The following is a 17,562-nucleotide window of genomic DNA, read 5'->3' as shown; positions in this document are numbered from 1 at the left end:
CTACTCTATATGTTTGACGTAAGAATTAGGAACATGACTTCAGAAACATTGGCATGGCTTATAAACAGTGTTGTGTAGGTTCCTTGTAAAATTAAAAATAGGGGCTACAGAGGTTTCTTGAAGGACTGGAGTCCATGCTCTGCAAATGGAAGGTGCTGGTTCCATTTGTCCTCAGCACCACCTGGGCTCCTGAGCACCAGTGGGAGCAACCTCAGAGCCCTGAGCTGGGAGTAGTTTCTAAGCACATTTGGGTGTAGTCCCAACCAAAACAAATAAAAAATTAAAAATAGGATCGTATGATCCTACCATCCTATTCTGGGTACAGACGCAAAGGACATGAAACCAGTATCTCAAGGAGATACCTGCGCCCCGTGTTTTTGCAGTGTGATTCATGACATAGAAACAACATACATGGCTATTGACAGGTAAATGGATAAAGAAAATGTGGTCTGTATTTTTACACAATGGAAGTTCTTTTCAGTCTGAAAAGGGGACAGGAATTCTTATCACTCACAACAACATGCATAAACTGGGAGAACATTAATCATACTAGGTGGAATATTTCAGGCGCAGAGAGACAAATACCGCATGTTCTCACGTATCTGTGGGAGCTAAGCTAAAGCCGCCTCTTAGAAGCAGAATAGAACAGAACAGTGCCTCCAGGTGAGGGATACATTGTTCAAAGGGTGCAGAATTTCAGGGAGCATGGAGAATCAGCTCTGGTGACCACGCGTGGCACGATGACTACATCGTCCTGTGTCATTTCACAAAGTGACAGCCAGCAACGGGCCACATACCCAGCAAAGGCCCCAGCTGGCAGTATCACAGGTGCAGGAGGCTGTGTCATCTAGTTCTGTGTCATCACACTCTCCTAAGCTCACACAATGACAGTCATCCAGCAGACATTTCTCGGAACGTGTCCCCACTTGGGGCAGGCTGGGGTGTGGTAGTGGTTAGCTACAGCCAGAGGTGCTCAGGGGCTATTCCTTGTTCTTTGCTTAGGAGTGACCTCTGGTAGTGCTTTGGGGGTCCATATATGGTTTCTGGGATCCAACCAGGGTCAGCTTCTAGTTTCCAATATGGTTTCCAAATAAACGGTGACTGCTAGTAAGTGAGGTATATTACTACCACTTGCTAGGTTGGCTTTCCAGATAGTTCCAGTGTCCTCCTACTCAATACTTTGACCATTCTAACTGCTTCCTGTGACTTACTTTTATTTTTTGGGGGGGTCACACCCAGCGATGCTCAGGGGTTACTTCTGGCTCTGCACTTCGGAATTACTCCTGGTGGTGCTTGGGGGACTATATGGGATGCCGGGGATTGAACCTGGGTCGGCCGCATGCAAGGCAAATGCCCTACCTGCTGTACTATTGCTCCGGTCCCTATCAACTTACTTTCTTTACTGGTGACAGGCTGGTCAGGACTTCCTTCCAGCATCTGTGATGATAATGTTTCCTAGTATCTGCTCTGCCTTGGTAGGTCCTGTCTGATGATTCCTGCTCCTGCCACTGAATCTAGCTAGAGTCAGTGGGTGAACAGCATGCCCATGTTAATTAAAGAGCACAGACTTCACAGGACCCAGGAATGAACTTCCATTCTACCAATACAGACTGTTTCCTGATTTTGAGGCAGGCATAGTCCTGACCTCAGAACCTCACAGATGACTATAGAAGGGCAGACAAGCAGATAGGGAGGGACATTCTAGAGTGACAGTCACTCTGATGGAAGAAGTACCAGGTGATACAATACAAATTCTGCAGCATAATGCAAAGACTTCCTAACCTGGAGCTTCTCTGGATGAAATGACTTTTGAGGCAATTCCTGAGGATGGGCTAGAAAGACTTCAAGCAAAGAAGGACTGGAGCCAGAGTGATAGTACATTGGGTAGGGCATTTGCCTTGCACATGGTCAACGGATCCCTCACATCCCATTTGATTCCCGGAGCACCACCAGGAGTAATTCCTGAGTTTAGAGTCAGGAGTAACCCCTGAGCATTACTGGGTGTGACCCAAGAAAAAGAAGAAGGGGCTGTAGGAGGTGGAGGATGGCTCAGCGAGTTAGACCTCCTCTGCTGCTGCTCTCACTGGGTGGGCTCCTGGCTGGTCTGTGCTCCCTGTGGCTGCAAGTGATTTCTGCACACTGCTGCCAGTGCATGCAAGCACTGAGACTAAAGAAATGTGGGACTCCTGGGGAGCAGTGCAGCTGAAGGTGTGACTCTTGTGAACACCAGCGCTAAAGGTGTGAACACCTTAACCAAGAGTGTGCGGCCCTGGTCATCATAACATCAACAGAAGGAAGGGAAGATGGGATAGAGAAGAAGGAGCTGGACAGAGAGACCCTATGTCCTGAGAAGCAGTACAGCAGGTGAGGTGCTTGCCTCACTCCGATTCTACCCCCAACACAGTGTATGGGTTCCTGAGCACTGTGAAGATTGATGCCTGAGTGCAGAGCCAGGAGGCAGACATGGTGCTGCTGGGTATGACCCTAAAACCAAAAATTATATTTAGAAATAACCAAAAGCCTAAAAAATTAAAGTGAATTCAATGTGACTCAAGTCTAGGCATGAGTTGACTGATAGCTCAGAAGTATGGAGCACATCCTTGAATGCGTGAGGCCTGAACTTGATTCCTAGAACTGCATGAGCACCATGCCCTCAGCACCCCCTGATGTGATCCTGGTGATTTCCCATTTCTGTGGCACCACTTCTAATAGATCTGTCATTCACAGAAGCTTCCAAGGCTCTGTGTTGTCTCTGGGACAAAGCCTAACTTTTCCTGGCTGGCATTTACAGGTGCTTCATAAACTAGCCCCAGGTGGTCCTGCCTCATCCCTTCACAGATTCCACCTCATTGGGCTTCTCACAGCCCCCACAGCCCCGGCTGCTCCTCCAGGCTCTGCTCAGGGACACTTTGACAAAAGTACATCCCAACTCAATGGGGCTGCTCCAGGCACATTCACACTAACCAAGATTTGGTGAAGCTCTGAAAGTACAAGAATGATACCCAACACCCCCTCCCCCATCACCCATCACTATCTCATTTCTCTACTTTTTCCCACGGGATGTATGTGTGTGTTTATTTGCCATAGAAATATATTTAACATAGTCCTGTTAAAGCAGTTCTTCACAGACAGGGAAATTGTACAAATTAGAAAATTGGGTTTTCATAAAGAAAGGAAGAACACCAGAGAATAAATAAATTAGGACTCAACAACAGAAAGAGAACTGGGAAATGTCAAAACATTTGGCGATTAAACAATACACTTGTACACGGCACAGAGTAGGGAATAAATCTCAAGAAAAAAAATATTTCTAATTAAATGAAAACAAAAATGTAACTTATTAAAACTTGTGGGCTGTAATATCTATAGATATTCAGTGATAACTATGGGCTAGTAAGATAGTGTAGTGGGTAAGGTATTTGCCTTCCACACAGTTGAACTAGATTTAATCCCTGGCACCCCATATGGTCCCTTGAGCCCCCACGAGGAGTGGTCCCCGAGTGCAGAGCCAGAAGTAAGCCCTGATCACCAATGGATGTGGTCTCAAAACAAACAAACAAACAAAAAGCAATAACTAGCATCGGAACTGTAGAGAGAAAAAGCACATCACAAAATTTACTGCAAACCACAATAGCAATTTGCAGTAATAAAGCAATGTGTATGTGTTTGTGTGTGGTGTGTGTGTCCTGTTTTTATGAGAGATTTTAAGATAAATAAGACAGACAATTCAAACATTTTCAACAAATGCATAATTTAATAAAAATTTCCCTTCAAGTCAAAAAGAGAATTGAAGAAATTGGTCTCCTGTAATTAAATGTCCAAAATTAAAGTCTGCCTCAAGGGCTGGGCGAGAGGGCAGTTGGGATAGAGAAGGGACTATTATGACAATGACGATTGGAAGGCATCGCTCTGGATGAGAGATGTGTGCTGAAAGTGGGTAAAGGATCAAACATGATGGCCTCTCAGTATCTGTATTGCAAATCAAAATGCCCAAAAGGAGAGAGAGAGAGAGAGAGAGAGAGAGAGAGACAGACAGACAGAGACAGAGACAGAGACAGAGACAGAGAAGAAAAGTGCCTGCCATAGAGTCAGGCTGGGGGAAGCGGGGTGGCAGGAGAATATTGGTGGTGAGAAATATATACTGTTGGAACATTGTACTACCCAATCAGGAAAGCTTTGTAAGTGTATCTTATGGTGATTCAATAAAAAATAACAAACAAACACTGTCCTCCCTTGTTCATTGATTTGCTCCAGTGGGCCCAGTAACTTCTCCATTTTGAGACTTGTTGTTACTGTGTTTGGCATATCAAATATGTCAGGGGTAGCTTGCCAGGCTTTGCTGTGCAGGCGAGATACTCTCAGTAGATTTCCGGGCTCCCCGAGAGGAGCGGAGGAATCGAACCCGGCTCAATCCGGCTGGCTGTGTGCAAGACAAACACCCTACCCCCTGTGCTATCACTCCAGCCTAATAAAAAATAATTTTAAAAAATTTTAAAAGTCCCAAACTAGAAGAACGATTTTTTATTTAAATGAGTATTTAAATATTTTATTTTGTGGTTTAAAATCTAATGTTTGGTCCTTTATCTACCTTTAGCACACATCCCTCATCCCGAGAGATCCCTTGAACCGTCATTGACTTAGTGATCCCTTCTCTATCCCAGATGCCTTAGAAGAAGAAATTTTAATCTGACCTTGTAACTTCACCCAGCTATAAAATGGTTTAGATTTTTACATTAAAAAAAGACTTTGGGGTTCGATCCCCGACACCCTATATAGTCCCCCAGAAGCTCACCAGAATGACTCCTGAGTGCAGAGCCAGAAGTAAGATCTGAGCATCACCAGGAGTGGACCCAACACCCAAATAAAATAAAATACTTTGTTTTGGAGTCACATTTGGTGGTGCTTGAAAGCTGCACAGGGCTTGGTGCTCACGAGTTACTTCTGACAGAGTTCAGGGGATCATATGGTGCCCAGGATTGAATCTGGGCCCAGAAATTTCTAACAATATTAAAATTCAATTGACCTGAAAAATTCAGAATTGCAAGTGCTTCTCTAGCATTTTAGATGAATCATGCACTATCAAAGATACTGTTCATTTCACACTTTGGGCTTCTGCATAAATCTACACAGAAATGTTGTCAGTGTGTAGCATTCCCCCTGCCCCCACTGCAAATCTAACTTACTGCAGCGAAGACTTTCTGCTAGTATGGAAAAACAGCTTCTGGCAAAATGAAAGGCGCTTCACCGTGTTAAGTTATTATGAATTTGCTGGAATTTGTCATTATTGCTGTGGGGTTCTCACCCAGTGGTGCTGGCAGAAGGCAGCATGCAGGGCAATCGAATCACATCCTCGGCCCTTAAACCTAAATTGATACAAATCATATCTATTTTTTAATTTGAAACATTTCAGAGCCATACAGTGGTACTAGTGCGCTACTCCCGACTCCGTGTTCAGGGTCACTCCGGGCAGTGTTTGGGAGACCATGTGGTGCATGAGATGGGACCCAGGTCTCTGGCTTGCAAAGTACACGCTAGCTCCCGTGCCCAGAAATTATTGGGATCTTGAAACAATAGACTGGTTTCTCTTACTTCATCATAAAACACATGTTGGGAAGATCTGTCTCTAGTTCTCTGAAGCAGATTCTGTGAGAACCACTACAGACAGGGGCCGAAGAAGGGCCAGTGGGCAGGGTAGCCTACCCAGGTTTGATCCCTGGTACCCCTATGGTTCCGAGCCCCTCTAGGAGTGATCCTGACCACTATCAGCTGTGCCAAAAACAAAAATGAGAGAGAGAGAGAGAGAGTTAGCACAACAGGCTGAGGGCATGCTTTGATCCTAAGCGCACTGCCAGGAGCAAACCCCAAGCATTTAGCCAAGTGAGCACCACCTGATATGACCCCCAAATCAAAGCCAAAACAAAAATGTGTGTTGTGTATATAGCTGTTAAAATTCATTCTTTGAATTGGAATATTTAACCTGATACATAAACTAGACAAAGACATCACTAGAAAACAGAAATACTAAAATACAGAAAACTAAAATAAAAAACTAAAATATTTTATTTAGAAAAATAAAATATAGAGTGATAACACATCTGGTAAGGCATTTGTCTTGCATGTGGCTGACCCAGGTTCAATCCTGGCATCCCATATGGTTCCCGGAACACTGCCAGGTGTAATTCCTGAATGCAGAGCCAGGAGTAACCCCTGAGCATTGCCAGAGCATTGCTCCCCCACAAAGAAAACTAAAACATAGAAAAATATCATGAATAAAAATAAACATTTTTCCCAACAAAATACTAGCAACTGAATTCAGAAACATATTAAAAGATTTAAGGAACAAAGATATTATAGAGGAGTTAAGGTGCTTGCTTGCATGTGGTCAATGTTAGTTTAATCCTCACTACCACATATGGTACTTAGCACCACCAGGAGTGACCTCACTAAATGTGGACCAAAAAGAGAAAAAAAAACTATGCGATGCACACATATTACCTGCCATACTGTCTCTCTTCCCCTCTTGTTTATTTTCTTTATGGAATGTCTGTTCAAATCAGTAATCCACTTTGAAACTGGATTAATTTTTTATTATTAGTTATTAGCTTTAATATACTCTTTATACAAGTCCCTTGTCACTTGATCACTTGACATCAAGTGATCAAGTGGTTTGCTCGAGAGGGCACCAGTAACGTCTGATTTTTGATGCCTTGGCAAACGAGACAGCGTCCCTGATTCTCGATCATCGGCAGAGGTCGGAACTCTGGATTCTTTCTCTCGCTTGAGTGAAGCATGATACTCTAAGCATAGCTCTTTTGATTCCTCTTTGGGAGACCCGAATAGCGTTCTCATCCTGTTTGCGTAGGGCCCAGGTCTCTGAAGCATATGTTAATGCAGGAAGAACAGTGGAATCGAAGAGATGTGCCCAGAGCCGGAGGTTCTTCGTTCCAAGCCGCTCTCTTCCTCCTGTGCAACTCAGGTGCCGGGTCATTCGTCATGTTGAGTTCCCGACTTGGGTACACATTAACTGTTGCATTCAAAGATTATCAGATATATGATTTGCAAATATTTTTCCCATTCTATGGTTGTCTTCTTACTTAATTGTAAAAGGAATTGTGTCCTTACCTTCATTTTTGAATTGTACATTGCTAGCATGTGGGACACCAAAACCAAACCAAAAAGGAACATACTTAATAATGCAAAACTGGGTTATCTGAAAAACCAATGAATAGAATATGCTCTAGCAACAGAATCAAGGACAGTACTCATAAGAATATCTCAGTAGAACCAGTTTTTTTGTTTTGTTTTGGGCCACTCCGAGTGATGCTCAGGGGTTACTCTTAGCTCTGCACTCAGGAATCACTCCTGGAAGTGCTCAGGGTACCACAAGGGGATGCTGGGATCAAACTCAGGTCAGTAGCATGCAAGGCAAACAGCCACTGTACTATCTCTCTGTCCCCTAGAACCCGGCTTTGACAAAACCCAACACCCTTTCATGATTAAAAAAAAAAACACTCAACACTAGAAATAGAAAGGTGATTAAGGGCATTCACTGAAACCCTACAGCTAACATCATTCAGTCAAGTGTCATTTCCATTGCTAACAGCAATTCTATATCACTTAATGACAGGGAGACATTCTAAAAATTACATGGCCAGTTTCATTCTTGCACACTTATATAAGCCTATATGGAGATAGTTTCAACACACCCAGGCTATAGACAGGGTCCACCATTGTATATTCTGTGCATCATTGATAGAAAAGTTAATATGCAGCAGATGACTATACTTAATGCTGAAAGACTTAAAGCTTTTTTTCTAAGATCAGGAACAGGATTCCATTTGTGCATTTTCTATTCAACATTACACTGAGTTAGAGCAATTAGTCAAAAAAAGAAATTAAAGAATAACTGGAAGGAAGTAAAAATAGAGGACAGCTGAAAGGAAAACATGAAACTATATTTGCAAGTGGTGTGACCTTATAGATAGAAAAGTCCAAGAAATTCACTAAAACATTAGAATAGATAAACCAAATCAGGTTGCAGGTCATAGATTAATGTACAAAAATCAGTTGTTTCTGCATATGTTAGTAATGTACAATTCAAAAATTGAAAGACAGTATTACAGGTGAAATGTGTGCACTGCATACAGTTGACCTGGGTTCCAATCCTCTGCACCCCATCTGGTCTCCAGAGTACTGCCAGGAGTGATCCTTGAGCACAGAGCCAGGAGTAAGCCCTACATCCAACCAGGAACAAAATCAAAATAAAAGAAAGTATAAAAGTTGACTCAGGGGCTGGAGCGATAGCACAGCGGGTAGGGCATTTGCTTTGCACGCGGCCGACCCGGGTTCGATTCCCAGCATCCCATATGGTCCCCTGAGCACTGCCAGGAGTAATTCCTGAGTGCAGAGCCGGGAGTAACCCCTGTGCATCGCTGGATGTGACCCAAAAAGCAAAAAAAAAAAAAAGTTGACTCACATATATGAAAAGATGTTCAACATCATTAGCCTTTAGGGAACTCAAGACATTACTTCATGTTCATCGGGGAGGCTATTATTTAAAAAAGAAAGATATTAGGGACCAAGGATATAGCTCAAAGGGGTTGAACACCTGCGTGGCATGTGAAGTCTCTAGTTTGGTCACTGAAAGGAGCCCTGGGGATCTTCAAGCACTGCCTAGTGTGATCCTAGCTTAGCATCCCCCAAGAGTACCTTCGGGCCCCCACCAGCAGGCTGACTACCCTTAGAGTATCTCCCCCTCCCTAATCTAGCACATATAAGGATGGCTCCTACTGGAATAAAACCAAACCAAACCAATCCATCATAACCATGTTGATAGGCATCTTTCTATGTGGAGATGGGGTAGCAGTTCCTGGAAAGATTTAAGTTTCCAGCAAGTTCTTCCCCAGGTATACACCCAAAAGAAAGGTAAAGGCACATGCATACGAAAACTATGTACCAACGTCCATAGCAGCTTTATTTCTAACAACTCCAAAGCAGAGACAATCCAAGTGTTCACCAACGGATGCAAGAATAAATCAAACATGTCATTGCCGACGGTGAAACCTCATTCGCCAGAAGGAATGATACATATGACACAGCAGGGACAAACCTTAAACACTTCCTGCAAGGGAAAGCCACCCTCTAAGAGTACAAAGATGAGAGATTGCTTAGGGATAAGGGTAGGGATGGGGGGGAGGAGGGGGGAGGGAGAGGCGTAAAGGGATTAACTGATATGGCATACACTATCTTTAGGGGGTAATAAAGCCATTCTAAAAACTGATAATAATGGGGCCGGTGCGATAGTATAGCGTGTAGGGCGCTTTCCTTGCACCCAGTTGACCAGGGTTTGACCCTGGGCATCCCATACGGTCCCCAAGCCCCTGCCAGGAGTAATTCCTGAGTGCGGAGCCACGAGTAACCGGAGCACTGCCAGCCAGGTGTGGCCCCAAAAACCCACCAAACAAAAACTGATCATCTTTGCAACGCAAGACCATCTAATTTTAGTCTTGAAGCGAGTGAATTTTCTGGTACGTGTATTAATTCTCTTTCAAACTGTGCCCCCAGTGGCTCAGTGTCTATGCAAAGATGCTGAACCCGCTAGTTGAACGCAACCGTTACACGAGGGAACGAGTGAGCGTAACGCCCTGTACTCGGCAGCAGGACCAGCCACGGAGGCCCGGAGCAGCAGGAGTGCGCGGGAGTGTCTGAGTAATGAGGAAAAAAAAAAGCCACGTCGCGCTGCAGCCCTGCGGGAGGCGGGCAGTCCCCCAGGCTCCGCGGCTAGTCACACCAGCCCCTTCCCGTCCCCTAACGTCCAGCGCCAGGACCCAGCCAGGGCGTCGGCGCAGCGCCCCCTGGCGGCAGCGACCGGGGACAGCGGCTCAAGACTCGGGGCTTCTCTGCGTCCACTTGCATCTACACCAGAAAAAAAGGCCCAAAGACTAAGTGACTTCTCCAGTCACTTTAGGCCGTTGCTCCCAAATCAATGTAAGAGTCTGGGTGTGTGTGGGGGGGAGGGGGGGAATTTGGCTACGAAACTCGCACGGCGCGCGCAGAAGTATCAGCCAGCAATGGCGGCCCCGCAACGTGGCGTCCTCAGGGACAAACCAAGGCCCGCCCCCTAGCGGCCAGTTCCGGCATCGCGAGGGAAGCGTCGCCCACCACCGGGTCTTGCGGCGTGCCGGAGCCAATACGCCCTCAGGTCGCGCCTTCGCCCCTTTTTTCTATTGGGTTCCTGCGACCGTCAATCAATCATATATTCAGTTCTTATTGGCTTAGCCTCAATTTGTCTGCATTTCCCCCAGTTCTTTTATTTCATTGGCTGAACCCCTCTTCGCCTCGTGGGACGGAAGTAAAAACAAACCTGCGAATCCTATTGGTCGAGGCCTCAAGTCTGGCGCTACAACATTCGCTCTCAGGAAGTGCGACTCCGGAAGGGGCGGGTCTGGCAAAGATGGCGGCGCCGGTAGGGCTCGTGGTTTTTCTTCCTCCCGTGGCGAATCTGGAGGTTTCCTTCCCCGTCTGCTGCTTGAAGCAGATGATTAGCGCGCGGGAAGGCGAGGGTAGCCTCCGGGACGCGCCGTCCCTGCTTTGGTGGGGCGAAAGTAACAATAGAGACACGGGTCTGGGCGTGGACGCGCAAAGGCCATTTGGAGGGGACGCGGGGAGCGGGGCTTGACACCTGGGATGATGCCCGCTGGATGATCCTGAGGAAGGAGCGGCTTTTCTGATCTCTGCCGCTTTCCCCTTCAGGAGGTGTTGGAGTCAGACCTGCCAACTGCCGTGACTCTCTTGAAAACCCTCCAGGAGCAGGTGAGTGCTGTCATCCACCTGAAAGAGATCGCCGAACTTCCCGACACCCCCGAATGCGCTGCCAAACGCCATTAGAGCAAAACGATTTCTTCATTTCCATTCCCCACCCCCCCACCCCCGCGGGGAGAGCCATATCCGGTTATGCTCAGGGGCTCAGTGTCCAGAGGCTGCGCCTGGCAGGGCTTGGAGGACCATGTGGTGCCGGGGATGGGATGGAACCGAGGTCCCCTCATGCGGAGCCCGCGCTCTGGCCCCGTTTAAAGCTCGTCCAGTCCTAGAGCAAAATGACTTCGTGAACCTTTAGATACCGGTGACTCCATTAATTGGCTTTCGTGTTCCACGGAAGCCGGCCAAAAAAGGTCATCTGAGTCCGTTTGCGTTTTGTTCTTAGAGTTAAGGAAATAGACGCTGGCAATGGTGACATGATTCACCCTTTGGGTACCCAACTATTGACGTTTTATATTTATGTTTATTGTCCCCCACTACGTGGTTTGGAATGATGGTTTCCTTAGATGTAAGGTGAAATGTTTTTCCTACCTTTGGACAAAGCATCAGGGAAGCCATCTGTCCTTGCCCAGAATGTAGAAGAAAGTAGTCCTGTAGATCAGATAATGTTTCAGATCTTTTCTCCGCGATGTCATTTGGCTTTTCCCTACCTCACAGCTCACAAAGATGATTTGATCTGTTCTAATCAACTGTTTTATTTGGTCTTGTGTCAGGTGATGGCCGTAACTGCACAAGTGCAAGCTCTGACCAAAAAAGTTCAAGCCAGAGCCTTTCCTACAGAGAAGGTAAGACACACTTCAAAAGTGGTCATTTCTTGAGTCAGAGAGAGAGGGACAGACATAGAATGACTGCACTTACGTGTGGAGTGTAAAGTAACAAAATGGGAGACTAACACCCAAAGATAATAGAGATAAGGGCAAGGAGGATCGCTCCGTGGCTTCGAAGCCGGCCTCAAATGCTGGGGGGAAAGGCAGCTGGAATAGAGAAGGGACCACTAAGTGAATGACGCTTGGAGGACTTGCTTGGAATAGGAGATGCATGCTGAAAGTAGTCTATAGGCCAAACATGATGCCTACCTACTACCTGTATTGCAAACCATAACACCCAAAGGAGAGAGAGGAAATGTGCCTGCCACAGAGGCAGAAGGTAGAGATGGGGTAGGGGTGACAGGAGAGATACTGGTAATACTGGTAAGAATGGGCACTGGTGGAGGGATGGGTACTCAATCATTGTATGACTGAAACATAAGCATGAAAGTTTCTAAATCTGTAACTATCTCACAGTGATTTATTTCAAAAAATAAATTTAAAAAAAGATATAAATGCACTATCTGGGCAATTGAAAAAATAGTCATTTTTGATTTGATGTCATTACTGGTTCTTTTGTGGTAGAATTACTGAGTTCTTGTATGTTTGGAGTGCTGGAGCCCTTTTTTTTTTTTGTGGGGGGGGGGGGTCACACCCAAGTGATGCTCAGGGGTTACTCCTGGTTCTGCACTTAGGAATTATTCCTGGCAGTGCTTGGGCGACCATATGGGATGCTGGGAATCAAACCCAGGTCAGCTGTGTGCAAGGTAAACGCCCTACCTGCTGTGCTATCACTCCAGCCCCAGTGCTGGAGCTTTGAAGTTGAATAAGATCTATTCTCTGTGTTAAAACAATAGAGAAGACCGGTCAAGCTATAATTTATAAGCAGTAGAGGTCATGCCAGGGTTCTGTGTACTAGTCAGGAGAGAATAGTGAAAAGAGAGAACATTTGTGTGGACCTTTTTGGACTAGAAGAAAAGTGTGCTACCTTCTTGTCTATGACATACTCCTGAACAGTCATTGCTTCAAAGATGCATCCTGGAGGACCAAAGCAATAGTACGGTGGAGTTTGGTATATGCGAATTAAGTTCCCTGCCCGCTGTACTATCTTTTCAGCCTCTCTGAATTTTGGGTTGCTTTATTTATTTTTTAAAAATAATTGAGGGACTGGGCTGGAGCGATAGCACAGCAGTAGGGCATTTGCCTTGCACGCTGCCAACCCGGATTCAGTTCCTTCGTCCCTCTCGGAGAGCCCAGCATGCTACTGGGAGTATCCCGCCTGCATGGCAGAGGCTGGCAAGCCTCCATGGCATATATGATATGCCAAAAACAGTATCAACAAGTCTCACAATGGAGATGTTACTGGTCCCGCTCGAGCAAAATAGATGAACAACAGGAGGACAGTGCAGTGCAGTTGAGGAGCTGGAGCAGTAGTACAGTGGGCAGAATACTTACCTTGCAGGTAGCCAGCCTGGTTTTATCCCAGCACCCCATATAACTCCGCAAGCCCACCAGGAGTGCTCCCTGAGATCAGAGCAAGGAAAGGAGGGAAGGAATGAGAGGGATGAAGGAAGGAAGGAAGGAAGGAAGGAAGGAAGGACTTTCTTAGGATAAATAGTTTCTTTTCAACTCCATTTTTAGGAGTAACAGTTAATTGTGTCTTAACTGTGTATGCATGTAAATCGTGCCACATATTTCTTCCCTTAATTGAAACTGTATTAAATATACTTGCTGCAACTTGTGTTGAAACAAAATTAAGCCCATGCCATCAGGCATAGATTGTTGTTTTTTGAATCTTTATTGTGTAATTCCATAGTATGAGGAGAAAAAATCAATAAGTTGGTGTTATGAAATTAATTTAAAATTGGCTCTGTGTGGAGATTGTTTTCATTGGCAAATTCATCAGAATATCGGTGGATGGAAGCCAGGGGTGCTCGAGTTCCCTGCAAGAGCACACGCCCCTCCACTGCACAGAGGTGTCTGTCCTCAGCCTTCCGCACCTCTGAGATTGGGGAGCCCTAAGGTAGTTATTTAGGGGCCACTTCATTGATTTTTTTTTTCTGCTCTCAATATCTTCCAGAATTTCCTTGCCGGCTTGTGTTAGGTATGGTGTTCTCTTTAGCTATCTTAGTAGTTACGGCCCTCCCCAGAGACTCCCTTCCACTCTTCTGTAAACTGACTGAAAGAAACGGAGTTTGGCAAACTTGCCCTTTGCACTCCAGTCGGCTCTTGGTTCTCTGCCCACACTCTGCATCGCTTCCCATTTCTTTCCTCTCAGGGTCTCAGCCTCTTGGAAGTGAAAGACCAGCTGCTCCTCATGTATCTGATGGATCTGAGCCATCTCATCCTGGAGAAAGCCTCAGGAGGGTCACTTCAGGGCCACGCTTCTGTTCTGAGACTGGTGGAGATCCGCACGGTAATAAGCGTTCGGCACCTTAGAGTTCCAAGTTTCTAAGTCCCCAGCTGACATCTTGGTTCAGTCAGTATGTGAGTGAGGAAGCCAAAAGGGAGAATTGTGTGTTTCTCTTGCTGTGCCTCGTGTTGTCACTGGCAGTTTATTTGATACGGTGACTCTGCTTGTGTTTGCTTTTGGGGAGAGAAGGTGATCCTGTTTGAACTTCATTGTAGGTTTTGGAAAAGCTTCGTCCCTTGGACCAGAAACTGAAGTATCAAATTGACAAATTGGTCAGGACTGCAGTCACAGGCAGCCTCAGTAAGTGGGGAAGAGAAAAGGTGAAGTGGGAAGCAGAAGTTTTACGTGGGCACCCTCATAAAGTTCCAAGTCTTACTTAGATAACTTGGATTTTTCTTTTTCCTTCAGGCGAGAACGATCCCCTCCGTTTCAGACCTCAGCCAGGCAACATGAAGAGCAAGGTACAGGGCTGCCCCTGCCTCCTTGCGCCTCGTGATGAGACTCATCTCCTGGGGCTCTGCACTTTCGGTTTTTATTCTCTCTTCTGTGACCCAAAAAAATATACCTTCTAAATTTGTGAGCATTATACTCCTTTTGTAGTTGAGTTCTGAGGACGAGGAGGAGGAAGCAGAGGAAGGCCAGTCCGAGGCTTCAGGGAAGAAATCTGTAAAAGGAGGAGTTAAGAAATATGTCCCACCACGTTTGGTTCCAGTGCATTATGGTATGAACAACTGCGGCTGCTGCCTTGGCGTGAATCGAGTCTTTTGTGTCCTGGGGAAACTCTTGCTGAAATTTTTTATTTGGGGTCGAGGGGGGCCACACCCTGTGATGCTCAGGGACCACATGTGCTGCCAGGGATCAAACTGGGGTTGACCACATGCATCCAAACCCTGTACTGTCTCTCTGGCCCACTTTTGCTGGTTTTTCTTTTTTCTCTTTCTCTTTCTCTTTCTCTCTCTCTCTCTCTCTCTCTCTTTCTTTCTTTCCCTTTCTCCCTCGCTCTCCCTCTCTCCTCTCTCCTCTCTCCTCTCTCTCATACCCAGCTATGCTCAGGGATTACTCCTGGCTCTGCACTCAGGAATTACTCCTGGCAGTGCCGGAAGACCATATGGGATGCTGGGAATCGAGCCTGGGTCAGCCTCATGCAAGGCAAACGCCCTACCCAATGTACTGTTGCTCAGGCCCTGATTTTTATTTCTTACACAGATGAAACAGAAGCTGAGCGGGAGAAGAAGCGGCTGGAACGGGCCAAGAAGCGGGCTTTAAGCAGCTCTGTCATTCGTGAGCTGAAGGAGCAGTATTCAGATGCCCCAGAGGAAATCCGGGATGCCCGGCATCCTCACGCAACCCGCCAGAGCCAGGAGGACCAGCACAGGTCTGAGCCCCAGGAATTCAGAGTTTTTTCCTTATCGTAGGCATCTAGCCCTGTGTTGTGGATAAATACGATTGTGTCTGTAATCAAGGAGCCCACATTCTATAGAAAGCGGAGTGAAAACCTGGGGTGACAGTTTCTAAGAATTTGAGGCTTAAACTGTGTATGAAATTGGAACTGGGGCAGCATACCTCCCTCTCCCCTCTCCACCACCCCAGCTTGCGCTGGCATCACTCATCACTCCCCCCCTCCACCCCCACCATTGTTTAGGCCAAGCAAATGCCGTATGGAGAGGGAAATGTGCAGTTCCACCTAGGAGGGATTTTATTTTACTCTCTCAGCTCTTTCTTGCAGAGAGCAGTAAAGGCAGACTTTTATAATGGCACTGAGAGTGCGAAATAGATGCAGGAGTAATTGAAAGTGATTGTGAATTGAATACTGCCTTACTGGTTGTGAAAAAGCCCATTTAGGGAAACCTGCTTATGGCATTGTCGTAGACAAATTTTCTGATTCATTCTTTATTGCTTTGCTATGATGGGCTGTGAGTTCACGTCTAGGAGGGTGAGAGGCTTTCTCACAAGAACCACTTCATTGAGGAATCTCAGTGGGGGATTTCCACAAGTCTCACCAGTTCTCTGTGACCTGCTCTGGAAGTTCTTGGGAACTCTGGCCCAGGGGGGATGACTCACTGGGCAGTGGCTTTCTGTGTCTTTGGAGGGACGGAGCTCCTTGGTCACAGTGTCTGTGTTCCTCTGCAGGCTTAACTATGAGGAGAGCATGATGGTGCGTCTAAGTGTCAGCAAGCGCGAGAAAGGCCGGCGGAAGCGGGCCAGCATCATGAGCTCCCAGCTTCATTCCCTCACACACTTCAGTGATATCAGTGCCCTGACAGGAGGAGCCCCGCATCTTGACGAGGTGAGCTGGTCGCCATCATGCTGATGCCAGGTGCCTTTGTGCTTTTAGCCAGATAACACAGTGGGTGGTATCACACCAACCGCCGGGGAAGGGCCTGTCATACACTCCATCTCCTCACTTCTGCATGTCTCCATCTGTCTCCAGGACCAGAATCCTGCTAAGAAGAGGAAGAAGATACCTAAGAAGGGCCGGAAGAAAAAAGGTCAGTGAGTGAATCGTAGGATGTAGGTGGTCAGGTGCTGGGTGGAGAGTGTGATTTGGGATGCCCACTCGGAATTTGCGGTGAGAGGAAAGTACAGGGCTTCGACGCCCATCTTGCTAATAACCCTGTGGGATCTCTTCCATACTGGGAGCAAATCTTTTGCTGGGAGCTTTTATTCATTGTTTTCAAGTTGGAAATCAGCATCACACGTCAGCAAGGGATTTCTGAATTGTGTTCGAAGGTGCTGTACTTAGCCCCTTTCGGACTTTTTAAAATAGAAATAGGAAAGTGTCACTTTGGTTTGGGTTTCTTGCCTGGGACTCTGTAGAAGGTGCTGTTGGGACCACATGACCCCCTTGAGCCCTTTGGAGATTTTTGTCCTTTAGCTTCACCGCTTCTCCCTTGCTTCATTCTCACTTCCCTTCCTTTCAGGTTTCCGGAGGCGGCGGTGATTTTAGGTGTGCGTTTATAGATGTATTTTTGTCATGCTGGGATACTTCTAATTTCACTGTATGTAGCTATTTCATTGTAATCATTTGCTTTAGACATAATGAAAAGATTTTTATTAATAAAAAATGTTTTTACTTACAAATTGAAGCCCCTTTTGCACATGTATTGTCTGATTGGTATTGCTGGATGTGGGAATTTTGGTGAGAAGGGTGATAAATGGGAAAGATAAGCTGTGGGAAGAGGCATAAAAAAGTTTAAGGGTTATTTTTGTTTTTTTGGGGGGGGGGTGGAGGGCTTGGACCATACCCAGTGGTGTTCCAGAATCACTCCTGGTAGAGCTTGGGTGACCATTTGGGATGCTGGTTGTGAACCCAGGTAAGCCACGTGCCAGACAAGGGCCTTATCCGCTATATTCTTTCCAGCCCCAGAAGTTTGATTCTCATGGCTGGAGCAATAGTACAGCAGGTAGGGCATTTGTACGAAGCTGACCTGCATTTGATCCCTATCATCCCATATGGTTCCCTGAGCACCTCCAGGAGTAATTCCTGAGTGCAGGCACAGGATTAACCCCTGAGTATCACCAGGC

The 17,562-nt window shown here is 46.3% G+C and overlaps 1 protein-coding gene across 2 annotated transcripts; it reads left to right on the top strand.

The window, feature by feature from the left end:
• The first annotated feature begins 10,423 nt into the window (after positions 1–10,423).
• On the top strand, positions 10,424–17,139 carry NGDN (neuroguidin). Of its 2 annotated transcripts, XM_056133883.1 has the most exons (11): positions 10,424–10,465; positions 10,753–10,812; positions 11,532–11,603; positions 13,903–14,040; positions 14,253–14,337; positions 14,446–14,498; positions 14,638–14,758; positions 15,244–15,412; positions 16,168–16,324; positions 16,469–16,526; positions 16,959–17,139. In XM_056133883.1, the coding sequence occupies exons 1-11, from the start codon at positions 10,454–10,456 to the stop codon at positions 16,976–16,978; spliced, it is 945 nt and encodes a 314-aa protein (XP_055989858.1). In that variant the 5' UTR covers positions 10,424–10,453; the 3' UTR covers positions 16,979–17,139. The 2 variants fall into 2 exon arrangements, with proteins under 2 accessions (XP_055989858.1, XP_055989859.1); XM_056133884.1 differs by lacking the exon at positions 16,959–17,139 and having other exon boundaries at positions 16,469–16,534.
• Positions 17,140–17,562: the final 423 nt, after the last annotated feature.

The sequence above is a fragment of the Sorex fumeus genome, unplaced genomic scaffold, assembly GCF_029834395.1.
Source record: "Sorex fumeus unplaced genomic scaffold, SorFum_2.1 ptg000098l, whole genome shotgun sequence".
In the NCBI taxonomy this organism is placed as follows: Eukaryota; Metazoa; Chordata; class Mammalia; order Eulipotyphla; family Soricidae; genus Sorex; species Sorex fumeus.
Note: the sequence above shows the minus strand (reverse complement) of the source record. Positions and strands in the feature narration are given on the sequence as shown.

Coding starts and splice junctions, on each gene's coding strand:
- NGDN (XM_056133883.1), top strand. Junction 11,604..13,902: donor GAGCCTTTCCTACAGAGAAG/GTAAGACACACT, acceptor CTTTCCTCTCAG/GGTCTCAGCCTCTTGGAAGT. Junction 16,325..16,468: donor GAGCCCCGCATCTTGACGAG/GTGAGCTGGTCG, acceptor ATCTGTCTCCAG/GACCAGAATCCTGCTAAGAA.